The following is a 24,743-nucleotide window of genomic DNA, read 5'->3' as shown; positions in this document are numbered from 1 at the left end:
GCATAGATCCTCCAAGACCAAAAGTCACTCGACAAAAGTTTCCGCCAGGCTGAGGGTTTATATTTAACAAATGATAATTCACAATGCATCCACACTCCAAGACAACAAGACAAGCCTTGCACCTTAGGCGGTGGTGCGGGCGGCTTCCCTGCGCCTGTCACGCTCCTCAGTGATGGTGAGCTGTAGAGATGAATGATGGTCAGATCGACTGCAGGATATGAAAGTAATGCCAGAAACAAAACCCATACCTTGACACCCTTGCCCTTGGGCAGAGAGATCCATGGCCTGTTACCGTCACCAATGACGAAGACGTTGGTCAAACGGGTAGCAAACTGACGGTCAACAGCGTCCTTGATGTGGACAATGTCGAAACCTCCGTGGTGACGCTCACGGTGGGTGATGGTTCCAACACGACCAGTGTTACGACCACCAGTAACGAACGCCAAGTTGCCAACCTCGAACTTGATGTGGTCGGTGATCTTTCCAGACTCAATGTCGAGCTTGATGGTGTCGTTGACCTTGATGACCGGGTCGGGGTAACGGATGGTGCGACCGTCGTGGGTGACAACGAAAGGGATACCCTTGGCACCAAGCTGGAGGCGGCGGACCTTGCAGAGCTTGTACTTGGACTCCTCCGCAGTGATACGGTGGATGGCGAAGCGGCCCTTGGTGTCGTAAACCAGACGGAAGTTCTCGTTGGTCTGCTCAATGGAGATGACGTCTGCAAGAATATTCCAATATCAGTCTCCTCCCTCAACATCGACGGCAGTCATCTCCATTCACATACCCATGAATCCAGCGGGGTAGGTGGAGTCGGTACGGGTCTTTCCATCGACCTTGACGAGACGCTGCATAAGAATCATCTTGGTCTCCTTGTTGTTCAAGGCGTACTTCAGCCTGTTACGGAGGAAGATGATCAAAGGCAAGCACTCCCTTTGCTTGTGGGGACCGGCCGAGGGCTTGGGGGCCTGTTGAACGTGAAACCATTTCCAGATCAGCTTCCCTCCAAAAAGCGCGAAAATCAAGCAGTCCTCCAGTCGTTGGCCGTCGCTATCTACTTGTGCCCGTCCCCTCTCCTATCCTCTGTGCTCGTCCGCCTTCGTCCTTTCCCCATGCTCCAGTGCCCCGTTCCCGTTCACTCCTCTGAGAATTCCCCAATTCCCCCCTCTCGACCCCTCAACATACCCAGGTACCGGTCAGTTTGTCAAGCATCCAGTGCTTGGGCGCCGAAAGCTAATGAACCAACCAAACCAAATAAGTACACTGTCCGCCCCACCAACCGCAAAATGACACAGGTTCAACATACGCGCTTCATGTGCTTCTTAGGACCCCGTGCCTATTCGTTTGTCGATTCCGTCGCAATATAGTGAAGAAGAGGAGCCGCAGTTAGTGACTGTGCCAGTGTGTCGGTGGTGCGTGTCGCAGCGACATTCTCTCCCCAGCTCAATTTGCGACATGCATGCAATCGTCAGTCCATTCCATTCTATTTGCCCATCCATCCATCGCTCCCAATCAACCCATCCATCCATCGGTTCCGTCGCTACAACGTCCATTCGTCCTGCCTGCCGATGAGCTGGGGGATGCTGTCGCTGCTGCTGCTGCTGGTGGTCGGGTGTACATTACCATCTTTGCTAGTGGATGACGTTGATGGTGCAGTGGAAAGGGCCTTCAAAACGCTGGATGGAGCCTTCGCTCAACGATTAGCCCCGGGGAGGCCGCGGTCAATTGAAATGGTGACTCACGGTCACATGACTTTCGCTCATAACTAAATTCGCGTGTCTGTTTTCAACCGTGGACTCGCGACACACGTATAAGATATACACGTATAAGATGGCAGCCGACCGCATATGGTCGTTCGTAAGAAATGCAAACTATCATTGCTCCCAATAGATGGGTGGTCAACGTTGATGGTGTGTCAGAATTCGAAGATGGTTATAGTGCAAGGAAAGGAAACTACGCCATAAACATGGTATGGGGATATGCATTGCATGAGATCTACTATTAATTGCAGGGGGTGCGTATGAACTGAGATGCCAGATAGTGGAGGATTTAATGTTTGGCCTTGGCAGCAAAGTAGGCCTTGACGGAGTCACCGCCAAAGACCATGCAGACGGTTTGCCAAACTCCCAATCCAACTCTGCAAGAGGAATGATGGGAGTTGTTGAGTGCCATTGAAAGATGAGAAGGGGCAACAAGGGGAAAACGGCAACTCACCGTGGCACAACGCCCCTGTAGAATCCCTTGAACCCATTCTGCTGGTAAATCCACTTCGCAGCTGCTCCAATCGTCATCTTCGTCGGTCGACCAGCAGCCTGAACCTGACTCTGCATCTCGACCCTAATAACCTCAATCGGCTGGTTCCAGCAGCTCATGCCCCCACCAATCGCCGACGCCAAAATGCGCTGGTACGGCGACAGCGGACGGTCCTCATTGCCCGTGGCTTTACGGATCCCGTTCTCGGCGACGCGGGAGAGCCCGAACCGGGACCCCCAGTTGGTACATTGGCGGACGGCGACGGCGTTGACGCCCTTGTTGATCCCGCGGATGCCTTCTTTGGCAAAGATGTCGCGGGCGACTTGGATGGTGGATTTGGCAGGACCGCTGCCGGCGGCTTTGTGACGGGTTACTTCGACGGTCTTCATGAAGGTGCAGACTCCCATTGTTGTGTATGCCTGCCGAGATGATCCATACATTAGACACCGTCGCCTTACACACACCCAGTCAAACATCCACATCAACACACCTGCGTAATCCCACCAGCCATCCCCCCTAAAACGCCTGCCCAAGCCGGCCCCGCCCCACCTTTCCTGCACAAATACTCCACTTCCGACGCAGCAAACATCAACACAGCGCCCTTCGTCGATGCTTCAAGCCATGCCCACGGGATCAGGCCCTGGTAGAATCCCAGCGGGCCTCCACCCCGTTTCCAGGTCTTTGCGATGGCTTGCGGCATCGTGTCGCCGCGATTGGCGGCCATGTGGGTTTTGATGACCTGGGAGAGTAGGATATGTGTGAATACTCGTTTCTCATATTTGCTATTATTGGCTGTCAAACTTAAGTTGGCCTATAGCTCTGCGTACCTCAAATGGCTGTCCCAACGTCGAAACCTCGAAGATGTTCAGCGCAGCCCCGATAGCCAAGTTGAAAACCTGCAACGGCTTCTTCTTCACCGGCGCGCCGGGGCGCAGGTCAACTGCGGGAGTCATCGTTGCGATGGCCATTGTCTACGGCTGACTGTCGCGGGATGAAGTTGGCAGATGGTGACGGGCTATGGCAGGAGTATTATGGACGAGCTTTGACATGCACGCAGCATGTTGCAGACCGGGTGCTCCTCTTGTACTGGAGACGGGGAGAGGGGCTATCATAGAGCCTATCGGTATCGATATGAGACGGTGGGAGTGGAAGTGCTTTCGGTATGTGGAAGAGCACGGCGAAAAGGAAGAACGGAGGGAAACACCAACGATATGCCATCGATTGAAGCAGTTACGAAAATATACCGTGACGCGTACTGGAAAGCTTGACAGAAACAGCTCTTTCGTGCAAGTTCCCAGTGCACGGAGGAAGTACTCACCGAAAAGCTTGAAACCCAGCCCCGAGAAGGGGTTTGATGTGTGGAAGGCGATTCCTTCTGTGAGTGAGAACCCATTCCCATCGACTACTTGGTATCTGTCTTTCGTGCCGTTCCTGACTTATTCCCAACAGAATGTGGGGCAACCTTCAGACCCATTATATGTGTCAATATCCCGGAGGATCTGCTGTACCTCCAAATGACGTTCCAGATTTGAATTATGCTCTCCCGAATACTTCTCTGTGAGTGAGAACCCATTCCTTGACATGGACAGGGATGACCCGCTGGCGGCCCAAGAGGTCAATCGAGGTATCTGTCTTTAAGACCCATTATATGTATCAATCTCCCGGAGGATCTGCTGTTGCAGGAGACGGTTTTCCGCAGACCTCCAAATGACGTTCCAGCCCAAAATGGTCCCCTCCCACCCAGCTGTGCTACCTCCTACTTCTACTCTGCCGCCTAAGTCGATGCCTGCTGTCGCTGCTTCGCCAGAAGTTTCCTTTTAGAAGAAAAAACAATCAGAACTCATCAACATCGCAAACCGTCCGCAACCGTCTCCAGTCAATATACTCACTCTCTAGCCTGTTGAACCATAAACTCCTTCCTCGCCCTCAAATTGCTCTCCCTCCCCTCCGGCGTCGCGTCCCACACCTTTTTCGGCTCGCTCACAGGCACGCTCTCATCTCTAATCAGCGCAGCAAGCGGGCTCACCGACCCATTCTTCGCCCCACTCGATCCCGCCGGGGCTGTTGCGGGTCGCTGTTGTGATGGTAATGGCTGAGGCGGCGCGACCAACCGCCCGCTTAGAATGTTCTCGCATGTTACTTCCACAGACCCCGTGCGCGATAGGTCCTGCTCTATTGTTGATCGCGGGAAGGCGGGGAACATGGACTGTACGGTGTCGATGCTGGCGGCGGGGACGCGGTGGCGCCCGAATGTGCGTTGCGAAGAGGCAGAGGTGTAGGAGGAACCGTCTGTGGATGGTGGGTGGGAAGGGCCGCCTGTTGGGAGTGGAATTAGGTTGAGTGAACGGAACAAGTGAAGGACGGGACCAGGGATGGCCAAAATTCGAAAAAACTCACCAAAGACGACATATTTGACAAAAAAGACGAAGACCACGATGGCGACGAACACGGTTACAGCGTCAGCAGCCATTTTGACTTGAGGGAGAGAGGGTTTCTTTACTTTACGAGAAGCGACGATTGTTAGTTTGCTGATGTGAAGCCCTCAACGACGGCAGGCGAGAGGGCGCGAAGGTCATCGCTTGAGTTTATTTGTGAAGTCACGGGACGATTCGGATTGACAGGTGCTGTCAAACAGTTCCAACATGGTTTCTCATCTCAATCCTCCGCAAAGTTTCCCGAAGGCGCAGCCCGGAAGAAAAAAAAGGGAGGCGCACAGAAGCTCCCCTTCCCGGAACTTCACCTCGTTTTGTCGAAGGCGTTGAAAGTTTCGCAGTGGTTGGCGGGGTCGATTGATTGAACTGCAGAAGGTTTCGAGCCTGACTCGCTCCGTGGTAGGTTCCACGCTGGGCAAGAGGAGAGGTCGTAGGATAAGAACGACGGCAAATGAACCGGCAACATCTGCGACACTCACGCAGGGACAAAGACGAACGATAGGAACAAGTGAGCCGAAATTCCGTGGGACTCGATCTCATCACCTTCGACCGTTTTATGGCAGCCCTTCCGACGGACGGAGAAGCCGAGCTCGCAAATTACATCGCCACTGGGATGGTGAACCAGATGCCAACCATATGGTCTGCCTGCCATTTTCTGCCTGACTGGGAGCTCCCACGGTGTCCACGAGCACAATGCGGCAACTATCTCGCCTCTACTGATGTCTCAACCGGACGCACCGCTGCACCGCACTGAGGACTTTAGCGCGGAAATAGCGAATGCTGCAAGGGTCGCAGCCACCTACGCGCAGCAGACTAGGATTCAACTCGGCCGTGATCGTTCAATGCGACACGGGAACGCGGCTCTCCCGCAACATATCGCGGAAAGTGTGAACAATGGTTCGTGCCCGACGCCAGTACCTTAAACTGGAATACCGCCGCGACATAGACGAGGCTACCGTACATGGATCAAGCAGATCGATACCACGCAGGGCTCGATCGGAAAGCGCAAACTCCTACGAGATTGTGATATAATACATCTTGGACAAATATTGGTGTAATTCCGGACACGGAGGCGGGCTGGTGGTGGCCCCGGACGTGGCGTCGGACGAAGCGCATATTTATCGCTGCATACGATGGACACTCCAGCCTTTCGGCGAACGATAACAATGCTGTGGGATTGTACTTGCGACAAAGCCAACCGGATTCAGATGTTTGGAATTCTGGCAGGAATAACGCCACTTTTTATTCGCGACTCTGCCGGGGAATTATGGCGGTGACGCCGAGGGCAACGGAGCGACGCCGAGAGTGATCAGCATATCCTGCGATTGCGGCAAACTCGTTCATTGCGTGCGCCGTGTTTGTTATGCTTTCATGGATTGATGCAGTTCGTTCTTCACACCCTTTGCGTGTGTTCATTATGGACGAGACGAATGACCGGGCGATCAAGCCAGCGGTTGCCAAAAACGCTCACCAAAACGAAGGCCTGCTTCCCAAAAAGTGCTGCCCTGACGCACAGGTTCAGCAACGGCTGCTGTCCGGCAAAAAACAGTTGATTTTACTCGACCTCTCTTCGCTCGTTGGGAGTTCGAGAGATTCTACAAGGATGAGCTGACCCGGCGAAAACTCAGCGTCGTCAAGCAGGGCATGTTTTGCCACTTGACAGAGACCTGCAGCAACCGATTACCTTCTCAGTTGCGGTTTGCTAATACTAATCGCCCTTTGCCAGAGAAGCAGCCGCTACATCACAGAGAACAACAAGCGGGGACATCCCACTGTCTGGGATCTGTCTGTTGTTTGGGATGAAATGCACATCGAAGGTATGCGTGACCCCATGCCGAACGACCACGAAAAGAATGCCACGGTCTTCCTACATAAAAATGCCCGATGCCTAGAGATGACCCTGCTGAGGCTTTACTTGGCATCCTTTCTGGAGCTCGTGCGCAAAGGGGTCCTCTCGGAGATACGGAGGATAGACACCTACCACGTAGCACGGCCGGCGGCGTCGTCTTGTGAATAACAAAAACATGTCATACACCAACAACAGAACGGTCATCAAAACGTAGCAGCGATCGGAGGAGGAAACGTTTGCGACTGGCCGCGAGGGTGATTGTGCATACACACGACTGGCCCGTGCATCCCATTCGTTCCCCCATCTCTCACATTTATCGCGTGGAGTAGCAAAATGTGTCGACGAAACCTGTAATCGCGGTCACAGTCGTCTACGGTCGCTCAGGTTTCCCAAGAGGGAGACATCGTCTTCATCGTGATCACCCAAACCGGTATGCAGGGGGCCCCCGCAGCCGCGGTCCCTTCCTCACCGACGAACCTGTGGTTCTAGCGATTTCCTGGAGAGACCGGCGGGACACGCTTACCCGTCCGAACTGACAACCATACAACTCGCCCATTTAAAATCCGTTTTTTCTAATATACGGCGAAACCGGTAAAGTAGTTCACCACTCTCTTCAGTACGGCATCACATTGCACGAGGCAACCATCTTGCAATTTCTGGAACATGCTCTCGTCATTGCACGGGTTGAGAAGGATAAACTGGCCGCTGGGTGTGCAAACTGACCTCAAGAAGTTCTCAAAAGCGGGACCACGTTCGAGTCAACGCGTGCGGGTTGGCTAGAGAAGCGGGTTGACTGGGATTGGCAAACTCCAACGAGATATGGGATCGGCTAGTGCGGTTCAGGGATCTTCGAATAAGACGACACACGGTTGGTGGTGGATGCGTTGATGGTCGACGGTTGTTGATGGCCGTTCCTACCGGACACGACGAAATGCGGACGGTTGTCACAATCATGAGAGACGAAAGGCTTACTTGGAGGAAGAAAGTGGCGCGCCGAATAGCATTGGAGATGCTAGAAAGTGGTTCCTTTTGTGCGAAGCTAGCCATGGTCTCCCATCACGCATCCATGCGGCAACCGCCAGCATATGGAAAATTACTCAGTGGTTCATACAGTACATGCTACTGGCGTAGAAGTCTATGTCATCATAGCGAATGGAACTGGGAAGCTGACAACAGTCATGACTCGCTGATGCACTCAGCGAAGGAATCGGATGCGAACGGGTTACATTTCTTTCACTTCCTTCTGTCGGCGATCCTTTGTCATTGGACAACAATGGACGCGGATCAATGGGTGCAGAATGTACCAGCCCTGGACGGCATCGCAGTGTACCTCAACGGCGTGATATCAAGTCACTGGCCAGATGAATGGCTTCCATCGTATTCAAAGAGAAAAAACAAAATGTGCATAGATATCTCTTACAACGATCACACACTATATCAAAACCCCATGTTACTTCATGTTATATATCACACACGTTCAAGGAGATGGATTTCGAGCATCGAACTGTTTCTGGCTCGATAGACGATGAGTGGTGTGGATGCTATGAATGCTACGGATGCGACAATATGTAATGTTTGGATGCTACGAATAGGTATGATGCGTGTAACAGAAAACAGTGGCTCAAGTCCCGAGCAGACGCCGAATGACAGTTCGTGATGTACGCCGTTGTGCTCGAGAAAACCTTTCAATCAACTCCCTCCAAGTTACCCATGTTTCTGTTTGCGGCGATGTTCCAGATCCACGAAATATCGCCCCATGCCGAAAGTTCAGTTCATCAGCTCGAAATTCATCAGATACTCCAGATCCTCTTCATCCTCCAACTGCACCGTCGGGAAAAACGCGCTTTCAGACCGACATGTCATAACCGGGTTATTCACCTTAGCGCGCTTGCGGGCCGCCGGCGAGGGGGACGATTCGTCGCGAGGGCGGCGCGGGTTGGGTGTGTAGATGGGGTGGGAAGGTTCTCTGATTTGGATTCGAGGCGAGGTGCGTTCTTTGCTTTGGATTCTCGGGGAAGCACGGGCGGGTGAGGATAGTTCTTCGCGAATGTGGTGGTTGGGCATCAAGTCTGCGCGTGTGATGTGTACGCTGACTGGGAGAGTGACGCTGGAGAGACGTCTGGTCGGCAGCGGAGGCAGAGTGGGCAATTTCGAAATGGCGGAATCGAAAACACCGGTCTTCTGAACCTTGCCGCGGGTAGGTTTGCTGACGTCCACAGTCATCGTCGTCGTCTTTTGGGTTGGGGCACCAGCAGCAGCCTTCTTAGCAGCCATAGCCGTTCGAATTCTTTCCGAAACCATCCCCGCGGCCACTGCATGCCTCCTCGCCAACAAATACTCCATTCCAACCACCACATCCCGCCTCATCACCTCCTCTTTCTCCGTCTTCTTCACCCCTTTCATTCCCAAGTCAGTCAACCGTCTCGCCGCTTGCGCGTGCAATCTCTTTACGGCGTGATATTCGGCGTGCACGCGGTGGTCGGCGCCCGTCCCGCCCGACAATGCTTTGATTGCGCTCAATACCTTTTGCACGGCTTCCAAGAGGGGGACCAACCCCGGGTACAAGCGCTGGAAATACAGCGTGTTGCCCGGGACCAGGTCGGTGCGGCCGTAGAGTGCGTTGAGCGCGGGCGTGCATTTGACGTAGGACCATTTATTGTTTGTTCGTTTCGGGTCTGCATAATCGCACGACTTGATCGGGTCCAGGACGGGTAAGAAGACACCTCGGGCCTCGAACAACATGTAACTTTCCTGCTCAAACGCATCCATAGTTTCCCACGCGTGAGTGCGGGCGACTGTGAATGGGCCTTCCGTCGTTAGCGTGCCGCTTGCGAGGGCAAGGGAGTAGTGGTTGGCGATCAACTTTGTTGTGAGGTTTAGTTTGCGTTGGATGTCGGGGAGCTGGTCGGTGCAGTTGACTTCAATGTCTCTGTGATAGGTGGTGGGCTTTTTGCCGAAGTCTGGGAAGTGGAGGCCGGGGAGTGGGGCGTTGGTGATGGTGGAAGTGGCCATTTTTGGGGGTTTTGGCTCAGTCCGTTGTAGGTGAATGACGTTCTTTTACTCGGGCGCTTGCCAGCTTTCGCGAGCGTAGGCTAGCAATAAAGTCCTTAGCAATTCTCAGCTGTAGCGGACAGGAACAACTGCTCGAAAGTTGGTCTGGTCTGTATCCCCGTTTCCGACGTTTTCAAAAGTATGGAAGAAGAGGTTGAGTTGCGACGTGCGGGAAACGGCAAGGATGCTTATGTAATTCTCACGCGTGCCTGGTTACGCTGTCGATACCGGTCAATGTTCTTCGAGGATTTGGACATTCCTCGGACAACGTTCTTTTCATCAAATGCAATGCAGGTGTCAAGAACATAGAGGGTAATATCTCCTCTATCATGCGGCCGACCAAGCAGCAACAGCATCAGCAGTCATCCTTTTTCCAAGGCCTACTCCACATTCACTTCAGCCTGCGGCGCCGCAAATGCAAGACAGGAAGCTTGCATTCTCGTTCCAACACTCTCGTTGGATTGCACATCATTTTTTAACAAAGAATGCAGACTTTCCTGTGTTTGATATGCTCTTGCGTTATGGATTGACACTCCATCTTCGAGTCAACCATACAAATGCCACGGCAGCGTATTGTGTGTGACAGAATAGGAGGATTGTGCGAAAAAGAAAAATTTGGGACCTATCAATGAGCATTCAGTGGCGAACAAAGGGAAGCACCGTGACTGAAAGGGGACGCGTTATAAGCCGTTTGCAGACATCCCAGAGAAACGATCGCAGTTTGAGTGAATACCCTGCTTCTACATCCACGTCGTCGTTGTCGTTAAGGAGGTGCGCTGCGCGCCGGGAACCCACACCGGCGGACAATGACAGGACACGCCCCACCCGGCGTAACTCTGAGATAGGATTGACAGTGGATGTAAGAATTTGCGAATATTGGGTTTCACTTGTGTCTCGTCTCGGTACTTCGGTCCTTTGATGCCGGTGTCATCGACATATACACTGACGATGTCGGGCTTGAGTGATTCGAATACTTTGTCGACTACTCGTTGAAATTGAGCAACGGAATTAGTTCCTCCTTGAGGAAGTCGGGTAAGTCGGTATAGTCCAAACGGCGTAAGCATGGCCGTAAGATCTCTTGATTCAGGGTGTGGGGGTACTTGATCATATCCGGAATACATGTCGGCCATAGATAAAATGGAGCGTCCAGCAAATTCTTCAGCGAAAACTTCTGCGGTCGGCGCGCATCCGGCGTCTCGTATTGTCACGCTGTTGAGCATCTGCACGTCTTGTACAAATCGGTATGTTCCGTTCTTTTGGGGAACTAGGAACCAAGGGTTTCGGTAGGGTCCAAATGAGGGTTCTAGCAGTCCTGCATCGCGTTTCGTTCGAAGTAGGTCTGTGGCGATTTTCGTCATTTGCGGAGGTAATCGATGGGGTTTCACCATCCAGGGTGTGTGCGGGATCGTGTGAATCTTTACAGGTTCCTCTATGTGTGCCTCTACGGTGAGGAACGCTTCAGGTACGTCCAGGGAACGATCGCCACGATCGCTACCCGCAAGCCCCCTTTTCGCGGGCTGCGCCTTCCAAGGAGCTGAACTCCGTATCAGGCGTCGTATCGTTGTTGATCAGATGCCTGAAATTGCAGCAGCAGCCTCGGACATCCGCAAGCATTTTGAAATGTTCTACACCACCCTGGTTCTTGACGCGTCTTTGTCATTCCCGCTTCCCACCCACCGATGCCTGACCGCATGCACCGAGGGTGAACATCCTTCAGTGCCAGCCCATGTATATCGCGTAGAACTACCAGCGCCAGAACCATGTATATCGCGTTACAGGTGCGTATCAGAAAAAGAGTGGTATGTGTCTGTCTATGTAACCATCATGCATCGATTTCACGAAACAACGCCACCCCAAACCCCCACCGCGCCTCCGCGGCGAAACGTCGAGTCCAAGTCCGGGTGTGCGGGGGTGAGGGAGAAGACGGAGGGGGAGATGGGGTTGATGTCGGGTTCCATCTTGGGATTCCTACTGTCGTTGGTTGGCCTCGTGGTCGGGTTCGGGTTCGTGGCGTGTGGGGTCACAGTGGGGGTTGGGGAGGGTGGTGGATGCGATAGTCCCGGTGTTCGGTGTGCTTGTGAAATGTAGGTAGTCGAAAGGGCCGTGTCGACGGGCAGGTCCGGTACACGGTGGTGATGTATCAGCGCCGTATGTTCGTTCAACCTGAATCAAAAAACCATCAGTCCCCCACCCCATCTACGCCACCCCAAAATGCATCTTCGGCAACCTACGTCTTCAAACTCTTGAAAGGCCGCATACAACTCGGACACTCCACGATCCTGCCTTTCTCCACCGCCGTCGGCTCCATCTGCTCCCCAACCGGGGCGGGGGGGATGACGACAGGGTCCATGTCTGCGTGGGCGGTTTCCACGTGCTCGATAAGGGATTGTGGGGTGCGGTAGGTTTTTGTGCAGTTTGGTACTAATGGGGTGGAGTTAGTGGGGAGATGATGGGGAGGGAGGAACCTGTATGGGGGGGAGGGGGCTTACTTGCGCAGACGTAGATGTTTAGTCCGCCCTCGGTTTCGGTGAGGACCATGTGGCCGGTTGCTTTTCCTTTTTGGAGATGGTAGGCTGGAAAGGGAGACCCCCACGTGTTGGAAATTGCCCCTTTCATCGCCCAATCGCCGACAGCAAAAGAGGTGTCATGCACGTACCCAGCCCCTTCAGATTCTTGTAAATCTTCTCACACCCCTTGTACGGACACATCCACAGTCTATCCCGCGATTCCTCCCGCTCGGCAGCTGCTTTGAGCTTCTGTTCCGCTTTTTTGGCCTTTGATGTCTGTTTGGCGGGCTGTTCGGGGGTATCTGCGAAGGAGAGGTCCTGCTGTGCTGTTGGGTCAGGTGGGGGTTCTGCTGCTTCTGCGTTGTCGAGTTGTAGGCTTGGATGTGTGGAGGGTGCTTTGCTTGTCGGTTTGCTGGGTGCAGTTGCTCCTGTGCCGTGCCAGTTTTCCAGGTGATATGCTATGCGAGGAAAGGATGGAATGAGTTGCCTGCTTTTCACATGCGGCCCTTCGCCCTTCGCCCTTTCGCCGTCCCCAGATCCAAAGTCAAACACCCACCAAGGCCATTTGAGTTCTTATACGCATTGGTACACCCATCAACATTGCATTTGAACGGCTTCACCGCATCCACATCCCCAATCGTATGCGCGGCCTGATGATGCGCGATTAACCCGTTCAGCTTCTTGAACCTGCGATCACACGTCGGCACATCACACCGATAGGGTTTCCCGTCCGGATCCCCAGCGACGGATGCATGGACGCTGTACGTCAGGCTCTGTATCACGGGCGGTGGGGGGGCGGGTCGCGGGGTATCATGAGCTTTCTTCGCAGGGCTTTTCGCAGGGGATGATGATGTGGTGGTGGTTGTTGTTGTTGCCGACGTCGTCCTCCCGTTGGTATCCCTTCCTTCCTCGTCGTGCAGTTCCCCCCCTTCCTGGGCGCCTGCGGGTATAGGTAGCGGTTTGAGGACCTTATCCGGGTCGAGCTGGGCAAAGAGGAGCCGGCGTTGCGCGTTGGCTTTTTCAAAGTGCTTTTCGGCGAGTAGGTAGGCTTGCGCTTGCGTTTGCGCGTAGGCCTGTAGCTCCGCTCGCCACCTGACTTGGGCTGAGGTTGGAGTCGGGGACGGGACTGGAGGGGTATCTGCTGCCATCGGCTTATCCTCTGCCGGCTGCGGTGCTGGTGTTGGCGGTGACGGTGGTGGTGGTGGTGGTTGGGATTGTGTCGGCGGTGGTCGTGGGGATTGTGTCGGTGGTCGTGGGGGTTGTGCCGGTGGGTCGCCCAGGCCCTGCAGTAATGGAGCTTCGGGAGGTGATAATGGTGCGGCTGCCAGCGACTTCTCCTTCACTTCCTCAGTCTCTGGAGTGGTACGGATATCCATGTCCAGCTTCCGCCGTTTGACCTCGCCAAGCTCCTCCATGGCACCGCTCCGTTTGGCGGGACGCTGGTATGCACGGTGGCCTTCTCTCCTGGCCATGTGGTCTGCTGACATTTGTTTACGGGTAGGGGGAAGTGTTCAGTGTGTGCGCAATGGGTAGGTGTGAAGTGGGAAAGTGTCCTTTTTTTTCTCTGTCAATTGTCTGAACTGTGAAGAAAGAAGTAGCAATGTATGTTTTTATGTTTTGTCCAAGGAGGAGGAGGGGAGTGTTCACATGGGAAAAAAAGGGCATATGGGGTATGAGAAGGGGGGGGGGGGGGGGTTGCCTTGTGCCGCCTGTCCGCGAAAGAGGCGTCGCGCAAGGCATCAACAGCGAGCAGCCGGAAGGGGAAAAAGGCGCCAGCTATTGCCAGGGAAAACCAGAGGGACAAAGGCGTGGGTTGTTGGGCTGGTTGCTGCCACGAATAGCCCCAAGAGCCCCATCACGAGAAAAAAGGGAAGGCCGCAAAGCACCTCCAATTTGACACTTTGCGTGTTCTCCTGTCGTCACCCATCTCATCCGTGTTCTCATGTTGGCCCCCAACTTCATGGTGCGTTCGTTGCGTCGAGACCTGCATGGAAACGTGGGAAAACGCTACTCTGTTAGAGAAGAAGTAAGGACAGACTGCGAAGCGAACGCACGATACGGGAGCACGGCAGCCCAGGGAAAGAAGAATGGATACCCTATTGAAGCTGTCACGGGCAGGCACAAGCACCCTTCCTGAGGTGAAGAAGGTCGCCTCGTTCACGCAAAAAGTCTCACCGAAGTCAAACTAAACCGTCCTTTTCCTACCCCATCCTCCAAGATCATCGCGGACTTGAGACTCAAAGGTAAACCGACAGAACGCCAGGAATGGGCGCAGTCACGAGGATTGGCAGGGCACTGACTGAAACCCGCGCAAAACGAATCGATCGACACCCAGGTCGAAAAGCAGCTTGTTCCTACCTCTCGTCGCTGCTGGAGAATGTGTCCTTCACCTGCCCGCACGGCCATACAGCAGCCTCATTCGCAGTAGAGCTGCTCACGACTGCATCGGACGGCACGCCGGGTGTCATTGAGCTGAGTGATCGACAGGACGCTCTCGTCAGGATAGCTGCCAAGGTAGTTGTCGAGTGGGGAGAGGCGCTTAATGGGGAGCATGGACCTATTACTATATAGCCTGGATGGTGTCAGCGGTGGCAAAGGGCGGTTTGCGATGGTTGCTCCAGCGTTTGCGCTGGGGGCTGGAGGGTTTGCGTTGGGAGCCCGAGGGTCGTGGACGGTGGTTGAGACCGGACCCAGTTCCCTCGCGCCAAAGGCGCAATACTCCTTGCCCATGGCGCTTAGCGAGCCTCAGTGAGCTAGAAGGGGAGGAGTGCATACAGCAATGTATTCTAGGATCATCTTCTATGTTTTCAGTCATTTAATAAAATTTTTCCTTACAATGCATTAGATCTACATTGCGCTCGATCTGACCCTGCAAGAGCTTGAAACATGCGTCCCCGCACAGGCAGTGCCGTACACTTTACTGGCTTTGGATGCGTACGTCCCGTTCGCTCGATTTGCATTGCCCTCTGTGTTGCGAATGTCCCTCTGAATCCTGAATCCCGTTTCCTTTTCAGTCAGCAGGATCCATCAGCGCATCCGCATCCTGTCCGAGATCCTTTGGTTCTTATTAGCCGCCATCTTCTCCGAACTGTGGCGGCAGGTCATCAGGCCGGCATGGACATCACACGGATTACCACGCATGCGGAATTTGTGGAAAAGACCATCGAATCGTTACGGCCAGAGGTAGGTGCTTCATTCGAAAAGTATGTCTTTCCACCCACTTACTATGGAACTGACTCGTACATCTACATTGCTTGCTATATAGGCATGCACGCTCGATTGCGCCGTCGCATGCCAATTATCCTACGAAGCCGGCGCATACCGTTTCGCGCGGGACGAGTTTGACCTGGCGGGCTCTTTATTCCGTACCTCGCGCGAACTTTGCGATCAAATGTCGTCTGCCCACCAAGTCATCCCATACTGGTACACACCGCCCTGCATGCACATTCACCTACACATTGCTAATGGAAATGCTAACCTACTTCTCCCCACAGCACAATCACCCCTTCCGAGATCGACCCCTACGTAACAGCATGCCATGGCGCCGTCACCGTCAAATCCCCCGATACCCCACCAACACAGACCGCCATCACCACTGAAGGCGATGCACTAGCATTCATCACCAAATCCCGCACGACCAAAACTTTCGACATCCCTCAACTCGAAGACCTCTTCCTATCTGAGATTGGACGACGCGCGGTCCCGCTGGAGATGAAAAAAGCGGTCGTGGAGGAGTGTCGTGCCGCGGGACGTCAGAGCGAGGCAGCGTGTTTGGCGACGTGTATTGCGTTGGGGACTGGGGATGCGTTCGGTGAGTGTATATGCACTAAGTCGCATGAGTCTCCCCGTCCAACACTCGAAAACCCCATCACTAACGGAATGCTGTCGCCGCAGATATCCCCTCCTCCATTATCACCGACCTCCAAACCTCACCCACCACTTCCCAACCCCTCGCCGCCGTCTTCACCCGGGCCACCTCCAAAAAGTACATCCTACCCCCTATCCCACAAACAGCCTTATCCCTCTGCCATCGCGTCAGTCGCCCCGACATCTGGGAAACTTTCATCTCCACCGGCATCGTCCCCCCATCATCATACACACCGCACCACCTTACACCACCAACTAAACCCCCGACCGTACCAACACCCGCCCACCTCCGCATGCACCTCCTCACCACCCTCCCATCCACCCCAGACCTATCCCTCTACCTCAGCCCCACCCTATCCATCCCGCCGCACCACCTCCTCCCCGTCATCCACTCCCACGCCCGCACCGCTCTCAAAAATCAGAATTACACCCTAACAGAACAACTGTTATCCATCATCCCCCACCTCCTGGCCGGATTACCACTGGGAACACCCCAGGTGATGGATGAACGTATGATCGCGGAACTGAGGCACATGCAAATGACGGTGGAGCTTTGGAAACTCGCGGGTGTGTTTGAGCACGCGAATGATGCTGGGACGGGCCAGCAGCCGGATTTAAGGTTTCTTGAGGTTTTGTTTACCGGATTGGGGAAGGAGAAGGTAAAAACTCGAAAAAAAAATTTGTTGTGGGAGGTTGGACGTTGAACTAACTCTGTTTTCGTTTTTTCTGGGTGGCAGTTTTTACCCGACCTGCAGTTCATGGTAAGCCCTCTTCCCCTCTGCAGATAAACATTTGTGTTTTTTTTGTTGGCTTATCTTCTCGTGGACAGGAACATATATTCATAATCCTCGTCCGTCGCGGCGGGCTGTATGACTACATCAAAGCGCTGGCGACGCATTTGTTGACGTTGACGCAGAATGCGGCTTTTGCTCGTACGTTTTGCTTGTTTGTCCTCATTCTGGATTTTTTGGGGTGTGAGTTGATTGATCTTGAACATGGGGGTTTTTTGTCCAGACCCGGATAGAGCAAGTGTGTTGTGTCTGCTTGCTGAACTGGTCGCGTCGTGCGTGCTCGTGTTCTCGCATTTGCCTGTCGGTGAAGGTACGACTTTCCCGTTGGATTTGCATTTTCGAAGTTGGAATGTCTGATTTCTCATTCCTATCCTTCCGCAGATGACATAAAAACCCTCCAATCCCTCGCCACCGATCTGCCCAAACTCGCCGCGACGAAAGAGGCCATATTCCGCCTCGCGACCTTGTTGGGAAATCCGGGGATTGCGACGCAGCATGTACGTCTTTCTCTCCCTCTGCACGCCCCGCCTCCCGCCCACTAACACCATGATATGTCATGATATGATAGGAAGCCCACCGCCACCTCCTAACCATAATCCTCAAAGCCGTGCCCCCACCGCAGCTGACCGTGTTCCTGCAGTGTTTGAGCGGGGTGGTGGTTGGGTTGCAAGCGGGCGCTGGTGTGGATGTTGTCGTGAGTTTTTGTTTATCTTTTTCGTTTTTCGTTTCGTGGGATATATCAATGCGGTGGACCGTGGGATGAAACTGACTGGCTTATGTGGGGTGAAATCGTTATAGAGACGCATGGAACTCCACGGGCCCTGGGCCCATCTGACGGACAATACCGGTGGAAGCGGTCCATTGCCTCCCAGGTAAAGAAAAAGGAACATCCTCCGCTTTTCACGCCCCGCACCTAACAAGTCTAACCCACCAACGATTGTTTTCATATCTGATTAGTCTGACACCCCACCTGCCCGCCCTGCGCACACCCATCCCCACCCAGTCCCAGCTCACGGCGCAAGCTGTGCCGTATCTTGTGGTGTTTGTGAAGGGGGTCTATGCGCGGTTGCTTGATGCGGAGGATGATGGTGATGATGGCGGGAAACGTGTGGATGTGCGACTGGATAGAGCAACGAACCTGGTCCGGATCGCAGAGTGTTGTTGCGTGAGCGCGGAGTGGCGGGATGCCCTTGGGTATGCAGACCACACCCACCGTCGTTCAGGTCATTCAGATTGTATTAAAATCTCACACGCACACTTGTTTTTTTTGGGAAAGGTGTTATATGGACGCCCTAGCGATCCTGTCAATGGATTTCGGTAACATGCCCGCCATCGAGCATCTGTGGGGAACGGCCGTGTTGCCGAAGATGGTATTGTGTGCCGAGATGTGTGGAGGTAAAACGGGGTTTTCCAATATCCCCCCCCCCCCCCCTCTCCTCCCTTTTTTTTTTGGGCCGCCTAGACTGGAACTGAACTCACACCATCTTCTCCCCCCCCAGAACACCTAGCAGCAGCAACCCTCACCCAACTTTCCCCGACCCTGAACGTGCTGACCGCGTTCGAGTGTGTCGAGAAGGCTCTGGATAGACTGTTCCCCTCCGAGTCGTCCCACTCGACGGGGAACGATGACAGGGAACATGACGATGACGAGAACTTGCAAATGGAACGCGAGATGCTGGCGCGGGATGGTGGGTATCAGACTGGCGTGGTGTCGGTGTTGTGGAATGTGGATGTGTTGGAGTTTGGCATTGGTGAGTTTGGAAATCACATACGCGGATGTTATATCATCCCCATCTGTGAGGGGTATTTACTATTCAACCATTCTCATTGGCTTCGTTCGGGCTCCCTTTCTGAAGCTACATTGAAACGACGCGGAACGGCGCCCGAGATGCTCAACCTCCTCGTAAGTATCCCCGCCCCCACATCCCCCCCCCCCCCACCCCCCCCCCCCAACCCCCCACCCCACGCGCTCACGGTAAACGCAATCTCGCCTTATTCACAGATAAAAGCCACGGCCCGCCCCGAACTCTCCTGCATCTCCCTCCCGGGCGCGAAAGAGGCGTATGTCGGGCTTGTGCTCGGGCGGTATTTGCGGTGGTTGAGGGCCCGTGTTGGTGCGGCGGGGGAGTAGATTTGGAGTGCGCGCTGGTAGGTGGTGGTGTTTCGGGCTTTTTGGACGGATGAGACTGATGTGTAAATCAGATGTCTTTATATATGCGAACGCGAACAGTCCCAAAATGTGCATGACATTGTCCGTTACTTCATAGACATACGTACAGTACATACACGCACATCCACCCACCCCCAAAAAGAAAGGTTCATGTCCCATACCCCTTTCAAGCAAACCCCCCGCCCCCCCCCCCCCCTCCCCAAAAAAAAAATATTAGACCGGCCTCGGAACCGAACTTGTCCTCACCCCTCAACGGTCCCCGCCGCGCCCGCGCGTCCCTTCTCGCCGCCATACACGAAAAACGCCATACTATTCCGATTCCCGGCCGTCGCCGTTGCGGCGGCGGAGCCCGTCAGGCACTGTTTGAAGCGGGCGAGGAGGGCGGTGGTTGTTGGGTGTTCCGAGGACGCGGGGAGATGAGAGGAGGAGGCGGACGAGGCGGGGGTGTGCGGCAGACTGTCCATGAGACACAGCATCTGCATGAGCCGGGACGCGGTCTCGCTGACTTTGCGCCCGGCTTCGATGTCCGTTAGCAGGCGGGTGAAGCTTTCTGTTCCATCCAAATATCCACACGGGGGGGGCGGGGGCCAAATGTCAGATGGGATGGTCCGCCAGATGTGAATGTGAAAACCGCAAAACGAAAAAAAAAAAATGTGACATCTTACCCATCAACCGCCCAGCAATGGGCACACAGATCTGGTCCCTGAATCCGACCAGCGCATACGTCCTCACATCTGGCGGCGCGGCTCTCACGGATCTCGCAGCCCAGACCGTGCGCACGGGCAGAAACACGCCCTGCACGTACGGCACGACGTTGCCCAGATAGAACGTCCACACCTCGACGACGCGCGTGATGAAGGCGTCGTCGGTCACTGTTGCGAGTTTTGCCGGGAGCGTTGAGAGGCCTTGTGTGAAGAGGTCGGTGAGGTCCAAGTCGAAGGTGGTGGGCGTGGAGTGGGAGAGCCAGGCGCTAAGGTGGGGGGTGGGGAGAGGGAGGGGAGGTTAGATGGTGGTGAGTGGAGCGATGGAGCGGGGGAGGGTGGGGGGGAGGGTGGGTTCGTGGGAGGGGATGGTTGACGGAGACCCGGCTGGCGAACGCAGAGCGAGCGCGAGCAAAGCGAGTTCCCAGTGCACCGTTCGCGCAATGATCCCCCTAACCGCACGTCCTAGGAGGGGTACCGGCGAGTGGTGAGCGAAAGCGAGCGACTTGGGTCATGCATCCGCCGCCCGACTTCCTTTCCGCGATGTAGCGAGCCATTGCTGCGATCTCTCATCGCCCTCCCTCCCTCCCCCCCTCTCCCTCCCTCTCCATCTCCGACCATACCCGTCCTCCGTTCGCACCCCCTTCCGTCTGAGTAACACACCTGACGATATCATTCAGATCCTCCATCTGCCCTTTCAACCCTTGCCCACTAAACAACGGCAAGACCCTTGCACACAACGCGCCCCACATCTGCTGCCTCGTCGCGTCATCAACCGCCGCAACAACCGACGTCGATGTATCCCGCTGCCCCGCACCATACGCGTGACCGCCGGGGGCGGTATTCCCACCAGCCCCATATTTCGCGGAAGTCAAAAAATTGGAACTAGACTTGTTCGCGACGTGGTTGGCACTCGTCGACGAGCTCGGGCTGTGGGTGTTGTTATTGTTGTTGATGATGACTGACGAGGCGGATGTATGTGAGCCAGCGCGGCGGACGGCGGTGCCTGTGGGCAGGGAGACGGTTGAGTTTGAGGCTGAGTGGTGGTGGTGGTAGGGGTGTGTGTAGGTGTTGTTTGGGTGGTTGTGAGCGCCTGCGGCGGCGGCGGCGGCTGTTGAGGAGGAGGAGGAGGGGTATGCGGCGTTTGCAACTGTTGCGGCGCTGTGAGAGCGCTTGCGGTGTTGGCTGTTCATGATGGAGAAGAGTGTTGTAGTGTGAGGGGGTGTGTTTGGGGCGAAAACGAGAGGGAAGGATGTCCCGCAGGAAAAAGAACACTTTGAGAAACGACGCGTTATATACAGTACGCGCAACCCCTCTGACTCACACAGCAACATGAGAACACGCGCAAGAGGGACTTTTCCGCTCTCGCCCTCGCAAGGCCTCTCGCTCGTAGACGCGTGCGAAAACTTCCAGTTCGACTTCCGCATTGGGTCAAGCCTTCAAACCCACCAACCAGAACCTTATAACATCGCAAGGTCGACCGCTCATCTTATCCAAAGTCCATCGCACGCTAATACAGTCCCCGCCTTCTGCAACATCCTCGTTCCCTTACGGACACTCTAAGAGTTGATACGCAACCATGGAGGTAAGGTGACTGCCAGTCCCGCCCCAAGATGCATGTCTGCGATCTGACTTTCCCATTTCCCCACCAGGCCCTCTTCGGCATAGTAGGCAAAGACTTTGTCCTCACAGCCTCAGACAGAACCACCGCCCGCTCCATCGTCGTCATGAAGCACGGTGAAGACAAATCAAGGGAACTCAACAAACAGACCCTCATGCTGTATTCGGGGGAGGCCGGCGATACCGTGCAGTTCGCGGAATACATTCAGAGAAATATTCAGCTCTATGGGATACGCAATGGCGTGCCTTTGAGCCCGCAGGCGACGGCTAGTTTTACTAGGAGGGAACTCGCCAATTCGCTCAGGAGTAGGGTAGGTGTTGAGCCTTGGTTTGAGATGGGAGCCCGACAACGATAGCGCGTCCACTGTATTACCGAGCGTCAGCGAGGACGAACGCAATGAAGTGCGAGCGGAGCGAGTTCCGCGCCACAGGCACACATTCAGCGAGCGAAATAAGCAGTATATGTTGAGGGACACCGCATGGTCGTGTTGCTTCGTTCAACAACCGCCCATCAACCAACTACGGATCAATTCACTTGCCCACACACTCACCCCCACTCTCTCCCAATCAACAGAACCCATACAACGTCTTTGTCCTAATCGCCGGCATCGACCCCAAAACGCAGCTTCCCGAACTCTACTGGCTCGACTACCTCGCATCCTCCGTGAAGCTGCCCTTTGCGGCGCACGGGTACGCGTCGTACTTTTGCATGTCCACGATGGACAGGTATTGGAAGGCTGATCTGACGCTGGAGGAGGCCAAGGCGCTGTTGCGGAAGTGCATTGAGGAGCTGAAGGTCCGCTTTATTGCTAATATGCCGGAGTTTACGGTCAAGGTGGTGGATAAGGAGGGGATTAGGGAGATTCAGTTGTGAGCCCGAGGGGGGGGGGGGGGGGGGGGGGGAGGGGGGGCGGGGGGCAAGTGCGGTCGGCAGGAGGTGGGAGAGAGACCCCCTGGATTGTATTGAAGGATCTCCGTGATGGTTGAGGCGCACATCTTGTAATATAGAGAAAAAACAAAATATGCAAAATGTTTCCTTTTTCTATCACGTTGGTGTACTCGAATGAACGTGCTACAAACACATGTCAAGACCCAAAAAAAGAATGTGTATTTGAATGTGGATGGATAAACGATATGTGCAAAACGAACCCCTTTAAGAAATGTGGCCGTGAGAATTCCGACCGACGCACATATAATATGTACAATCGTCGTGGGTGCCATGACGCCCGCCTGCATCCTCCCCACGTCTCAAATCACACCCCCGCCTCCTCCCCCTCTCCTCCTCTCTCAACCCCCACAACCTTCGTATTATACCCCCCACACCCTCCACACTTATGATAAACAAAATGGTACCTCGCCCTCGTCCTCCTCTCACAGTCATTGCAATACACGTTCGAGACGAGGTCGGCGTACTCGGCGGGCATGGTGTGCGAGGCGAGCATGGCGTCGATGCGGGAGAAGTAGCGGGTCATGTCGGCGAGGGATTTGAGGCAGGTCGGGCATTGGTAGGAGGTTTGAATGTGGGTTGAGTGGCAGGTTTGGTGGATGCAGTGGCCGCAGGGCTGGTAAAACCGAGGGAGGGAGGGTTAGTGATTTGTCAGTTCGTTGTGGGGTGGGGGTTTGCTGGGTGAAGGAGCACGAGGACATTTGACAGCGAAGAATGGGAAACAACATACCATGAAGATAACAGTACTAGTACTAGTAAACATAAACTCCCCACAGATCGGACAATCACACTCCAAATTCCGCTCAATGCATCTATGCCTCCCCTGCAGCGCGATCGCCATGCACGCGTTGCATTTCTCGCAGTGGAAGTAGTCGAGGCCTAGGCCGCGGCCAATGCGGCAGATCCCGCACGCGTCGCAGTGGTAGATGTGTTTCGTGGCGTCGTCGTCCCAGAGTTTGCAGGTCGGGCAGTAGTAGCATGCGAGCGGGGTGCTGCAGTGGAGGCAGGTGGAGGAAGCGGGTTGGGGGTGGAGGCAGTGCATGCAGAGCATTGTTGTTGTTTGGTGCCTGAGTGAGGGTGAGTGGGGTTAGACTTTGAACTCGGCTGGTGACATGGGCGGATGTGAATGGAGGAGTGGGGTTTACGGTACCGGTTCATGTTGTGATCAGAAACCTCGTCATGGCAGAACCGACAGGTGAACCATTTCCCGCAGCATCGGGCCTGAACCCTCGCCCCGCGCTGGTAATGCTTGCAGCCCAAAATCTGGGCGTCGTAATCCTATGTCGCACGACATGCGGGGTCAGCTCTCATCGAATGTAAAAGCGGAAGCTCTCCTTTTCTGGCCACCTACATGCCAAGTCTTGATCTTCTCTTCGTCGGTGATCTGCCCCAAGCTCTCGATCCCAGCCTCCAGCGACGGGATCGGCAGCGTATTGCTGTACATCGTCTTGGCATAGTTCCCGCTCATCAGTTGCTAAACGGTCCCGCAAAACAAATGAGCGATTCGCACGCACATGTGCCCTCCCACGTCCCGCCAGTAGGCCACACACCTGGATCTTCCTCGCCTTCTCCTGCGCACTCAACCCCTCATCCCCCTGTATCCCCACAATCTGCCTCCGCAAACTCTGCTGCTTGGCCACCGTCTCCGCCCCATCCACACCACCTGCGCCATCGGGAGGATACGACCCCGGAATCCGCAGGCTCAATTCGTCCCCTCTCCCGCCAGTCGGCACCCGCCCGTCTTCGCTGTCCCCGTCGGACTCGTCGTCATCATCATCGTCGTCGTCAAAATCGTCGTCGGAACTATCCGAATCTTCAAACACGTCATCCCATTCGTTGTGGGAAAGTGCATCCTGGAAAGACACATGCTCGACCCCATCCTCCCCATCCTCTTCCTCCTCGTCTTCTTCCTCATCCGATGTCCGCAGAACCGAGTCGTCGTCGTCGTCGTCGTCGTCGGAATCCACCAGATCAGAGAATGTTGGTTGGTTTGGTGGCACTGCGGAGTGCGAGGGGGCGGCGGAATGGAATGGTGGGTGGGTGGAGGGGTTGTTGGAGGGGAGCGGGGTTGCGACGGAGGCTAGTGGGGACGGTGGCGGGTTGTGGGACATGGCTGCTGGGGCGAAGTTGGGTGGGCGTTGGTGGTGAGCGGCTGGTGGGGTGTTGGAGGAGTCCATGAGCTATGGGTTTGGGCGGTGGACTGAGCGAGAATGGTAATGGGTTCCTGCTCGTGGGAGAACGTAATGCCAACTTGGTTGTCACTTGGGTAATAGTTGTTTGAAGCTGATAAAGCTGCAAAGTGCCGTCCGTGAGACTTCCTCGAGCCACTTCCAGGAAGGACGCTTTCCCACAGGTCTCACTTGAACTTGGGACCTTGCGCGCGTTTCCCGAGTTTTCCCCCCAGTGGCCTTTTCCAACGGAACCCCAAGTCCCCATTCCCATCCACAATACCGCAAAAAATGAACCCGCAAAAGTCAACCCGCGCCGCCAACATCCTGCACAAAACCGTCGGCGGCTTCCTCATCGGCGCCTCCGCCTTACTGCTGCTCAACACCG

At 54.8% G+C, this 24,743-nt stretch overlaps 10 protein-coding genes across 10 annotated transcripts; 3 read left to right on the top strand and 7 right to left on the bottom strand.

Annotated features, from left to right (window-relative positions):
• Positions 1-123: 123 nt before the first annotated feature.
• EV422DRAFT_563332 (ribosomal family S4e-domain-containing protein) lies at positions 124-1,315 on the bottom strand (the record flags this gene model as incomplete). The annotated part of the gene is made up of 5 exons (XM_053072055.1): positions 124-180; positions 249-721; positions 788-968; positions 1,186-1,233; positions 1,307-1,315. 5 exons carry the CDS (start codon positions 1,313-1,315, stop codon positions 124-126), a joined length of 768 nt encoding a protein of 255 aa, XP_052930495.1.
• Positions 1,316-2,006: 691 nt separating this feature from the next.
• Positions 2,007-3,438, bottom strand: EV422DRAFT_33385 (mitochondrial carrier domain-containing protein). Its single transcript, XM_053066375.1, has 4 exons — positions 3,081-3,438; positions 2,744-2,992; positions 2,215-2,672; positions 2,007-2,137 (listed from the first exon to the last, which is right to left on the bottom strand). Exons 1-4 carry the CDS (start codon positions 3,219-3,221, stop codon positions 2,050-2,052), a joined length of 936 nt encoding a protein of 311 aa, XP_052930494.1. The 5' UTR covers positions 3,222-3,438; the 3' UTR covers positions 2,007-2,049.
• A 488-nt stretch (positions 3,439-3,926) lies between these two features.
• EV422DRAFT_33404 (uncharacterized protein) lies at positions 3,927-5,063 on the bottom strand. The gene is made up of 3 exons (XM_053066379.1): positions 4,651-5,063; positions 4,143-4,569; positions 3,927-4,067 (listed from the first exon to the last, which is right to left on the bottom strand). The coding sequence occupies exons 1-3, from the start codon at positions 4,721-4,723 to the stop codon at positions 4,028-4,030; spliced, it is 540 nt and encodes a 179-aa protein (XP_052930493.1). The 5' UTR covers positions 4,724-5,063; the 3' UTR covers positions 3,927-4,027.
• Positions 5,064-7,022: 1,959 nt separating this feature from the next.
• Positions 7,023-8,178, top strand: EV422DRAFT_33440 (uncharacterized protein). The gene has a single exon (XM_053066385.1). It carries the CDS (start codon positions 7,439-7,441, stop codon positions 8,054-8,056), a length of 618 nt encoding a protein of 205 aa, XP_052930492.1. The 5' UTR covers positions 7,023-7,438; the 3' UTR covers positions 8,057-8,178.
• Positions 8,179-8,301: 123 nt separating this feature from the next.
• Positions 8,302-9,546, bottom strand: EV422DRAFT_563329 (uncharacterized protein; the record flags this gene model as incomplete). Its single annotated transcript, XM_053072054.1, has 1 exon — positions 8,302-9,546. The coding sequence occupies one exon, from the start codon at positions 9,544-9,546 to the stop codon at positions 8,302-8,304; it is 1,245 nt and encodes a 414-aa protein (XP_052930491.1).
• A 1,634-nt stretch (positions 9,547-11,180) lies between these two features.
• EV422DRAFT_513181 (uncharacterized protein) lies at positions 11,181-13,752 on the bottom strand. The gene is made up of 5 exons (XM_053069140.1): positions 12,649-13,752; positions 12,242-12,550; positions 12,075-12,158; positions 11,817-12,006; positions 11,181-11,748 (listed from the first exon to the last, which is right to left on the bottom strand). Exons 1-5 carry the CDS (start codon positions 13,577-13,579, stop codon positions 11,421-11,423), a joined length of 1,842 nt encoding a protein of 613 aa, XP_052930490.1. The 5' UTR covers positions 13,580-13,752; the 3' UTR covers positions 11,181-11,420.
• Positions 13,753-14,080: 328 nt separating this feature from the next.
• EV422DRAFT_513176 (uncharacterized protein) lies at positions 14,081-19,002 on the top strand. The gene is made up of 19 exons (XM_053069139.1): positions 14,081-14,230; positions 14,311-14,335; positions 14,428-14,606; positions 14,938-15,026; positions 15,107-15,275; positions 15,358-15,515; positions 15,587-15,903; positions 15,987-16,618; positions 16,697-16,720; positions 16,789-16,891; positions 16,974-17,060; positions 17,132-17,247; positions 17,319-17,444; positions 17,549-17,622; positions 17,708-17,944; positions 18,027-18,145; positions 18,250-18,501; positions 18,607-18,653; positions 18,753-19,002. Exons 1-19 carry the CDS (start codon positions 14,180-14,182, stop codon positions 18,879-18,881), a joined length of 2,934 nt encoding a protein of 977 aa, XP_052930489.1. The 5' UTR covers positions 14,081-14,179; the 3' UTR covers positions 18,882-19,002.
• A 113-nt stretch (positions 19,003-19,115) lies between these two features.
• On the bottom strand, positions 19,116-20,873 carry EV422DRAFT_513170 (HbrB-like-domain-containing protein). Its single transcript, XM_053069138.1, has 3 exons — positions 20,285-20,873; positions 19,586-19,890; positions 19,116-19,470 (listed from the first exon to the last, which is right to left on the bottom strand). Exons 1-3 carry the CDS (start codon positions 20,812-20,814, stop codon positions 19,163-19,165), a joined length of 1,143 nt encoding a protein of 380 aa, XP_052930488.1. The 5' UTR covers positions 20,815-20,873; the 3' UTR covers positions 19,116-19,162.
• A 180-nt stretch (positions 20,874-21,053) lies between these two features.
• Positions 21,054-22,122, top strand: EV422DRAFT_513166 (nucleophile aminohydrolase). Its single transcript, XM_053069137.1, has 3 exons — positions 21,054-21,206; positions 21,274-21,552; positions 21,816-22,122. Exons 1-3 carry the CDS (start codon positions 21,201-21,203, stop codon positions 22,113-22,115), a joined length of 585 nt encoding a protein of 194 aa, XP_052930487.1. The 5' UTR covers positions 21,054-21,200; the 3' UTR covers positions 22,116-22,122.
• Positions 22,123-22,494: 372 nt separating this feature from the next.
• Positions 22,495-24,145, bottom strand: EV422DRAFT_582900 (zinc-ribbon-domain-containing protein; the record flags this gene model as incomplete). The annotated part of the gene is made up of 5 exons (XM_053073405.1): positions 23,738-24,145; positions 23,539-23,661; positions 23,338-23,465; positions 22,918-23,254; positions 22,495-22,803 (listed from the first exon to the last, which is right to left on the bottom strand). The coding sequence occupies exons 2-5, from the start codon at positions 23,653-23,655 to the stop codon at positions 22,495-22,497; spliced, it is 891 nt and encodes a 296-aa protein (XP_052930486.1). The 5' UTR covers positions 23,656-23,661; positions 23,738-24,145.
• Between the last annotated feature and the right edge of the window lie 598 nt (positions 24,146-24,743).

The sequence above is a fragment of the Fimicolochytrium jonesii genome (genome assembly GCF_025526975.1).
Source record: "Fimicolochytrium jonesii strain JEL569 chromosome Unknown EV422scaffold_1, whole genome shotgun sequence".
Classification (NCBI taxonomy): domain Eukaryota; kingdom Fungi; phylum Chytridiomycota; class Chytridiomycetes; order Spizellomycetales; family Powellomycetaceae; genus Fimicolochytrium; species Fimicolochytrium jonesii.
This window is presented reverse-complemented; position numbering and strand designations above follow the sequence as displayed.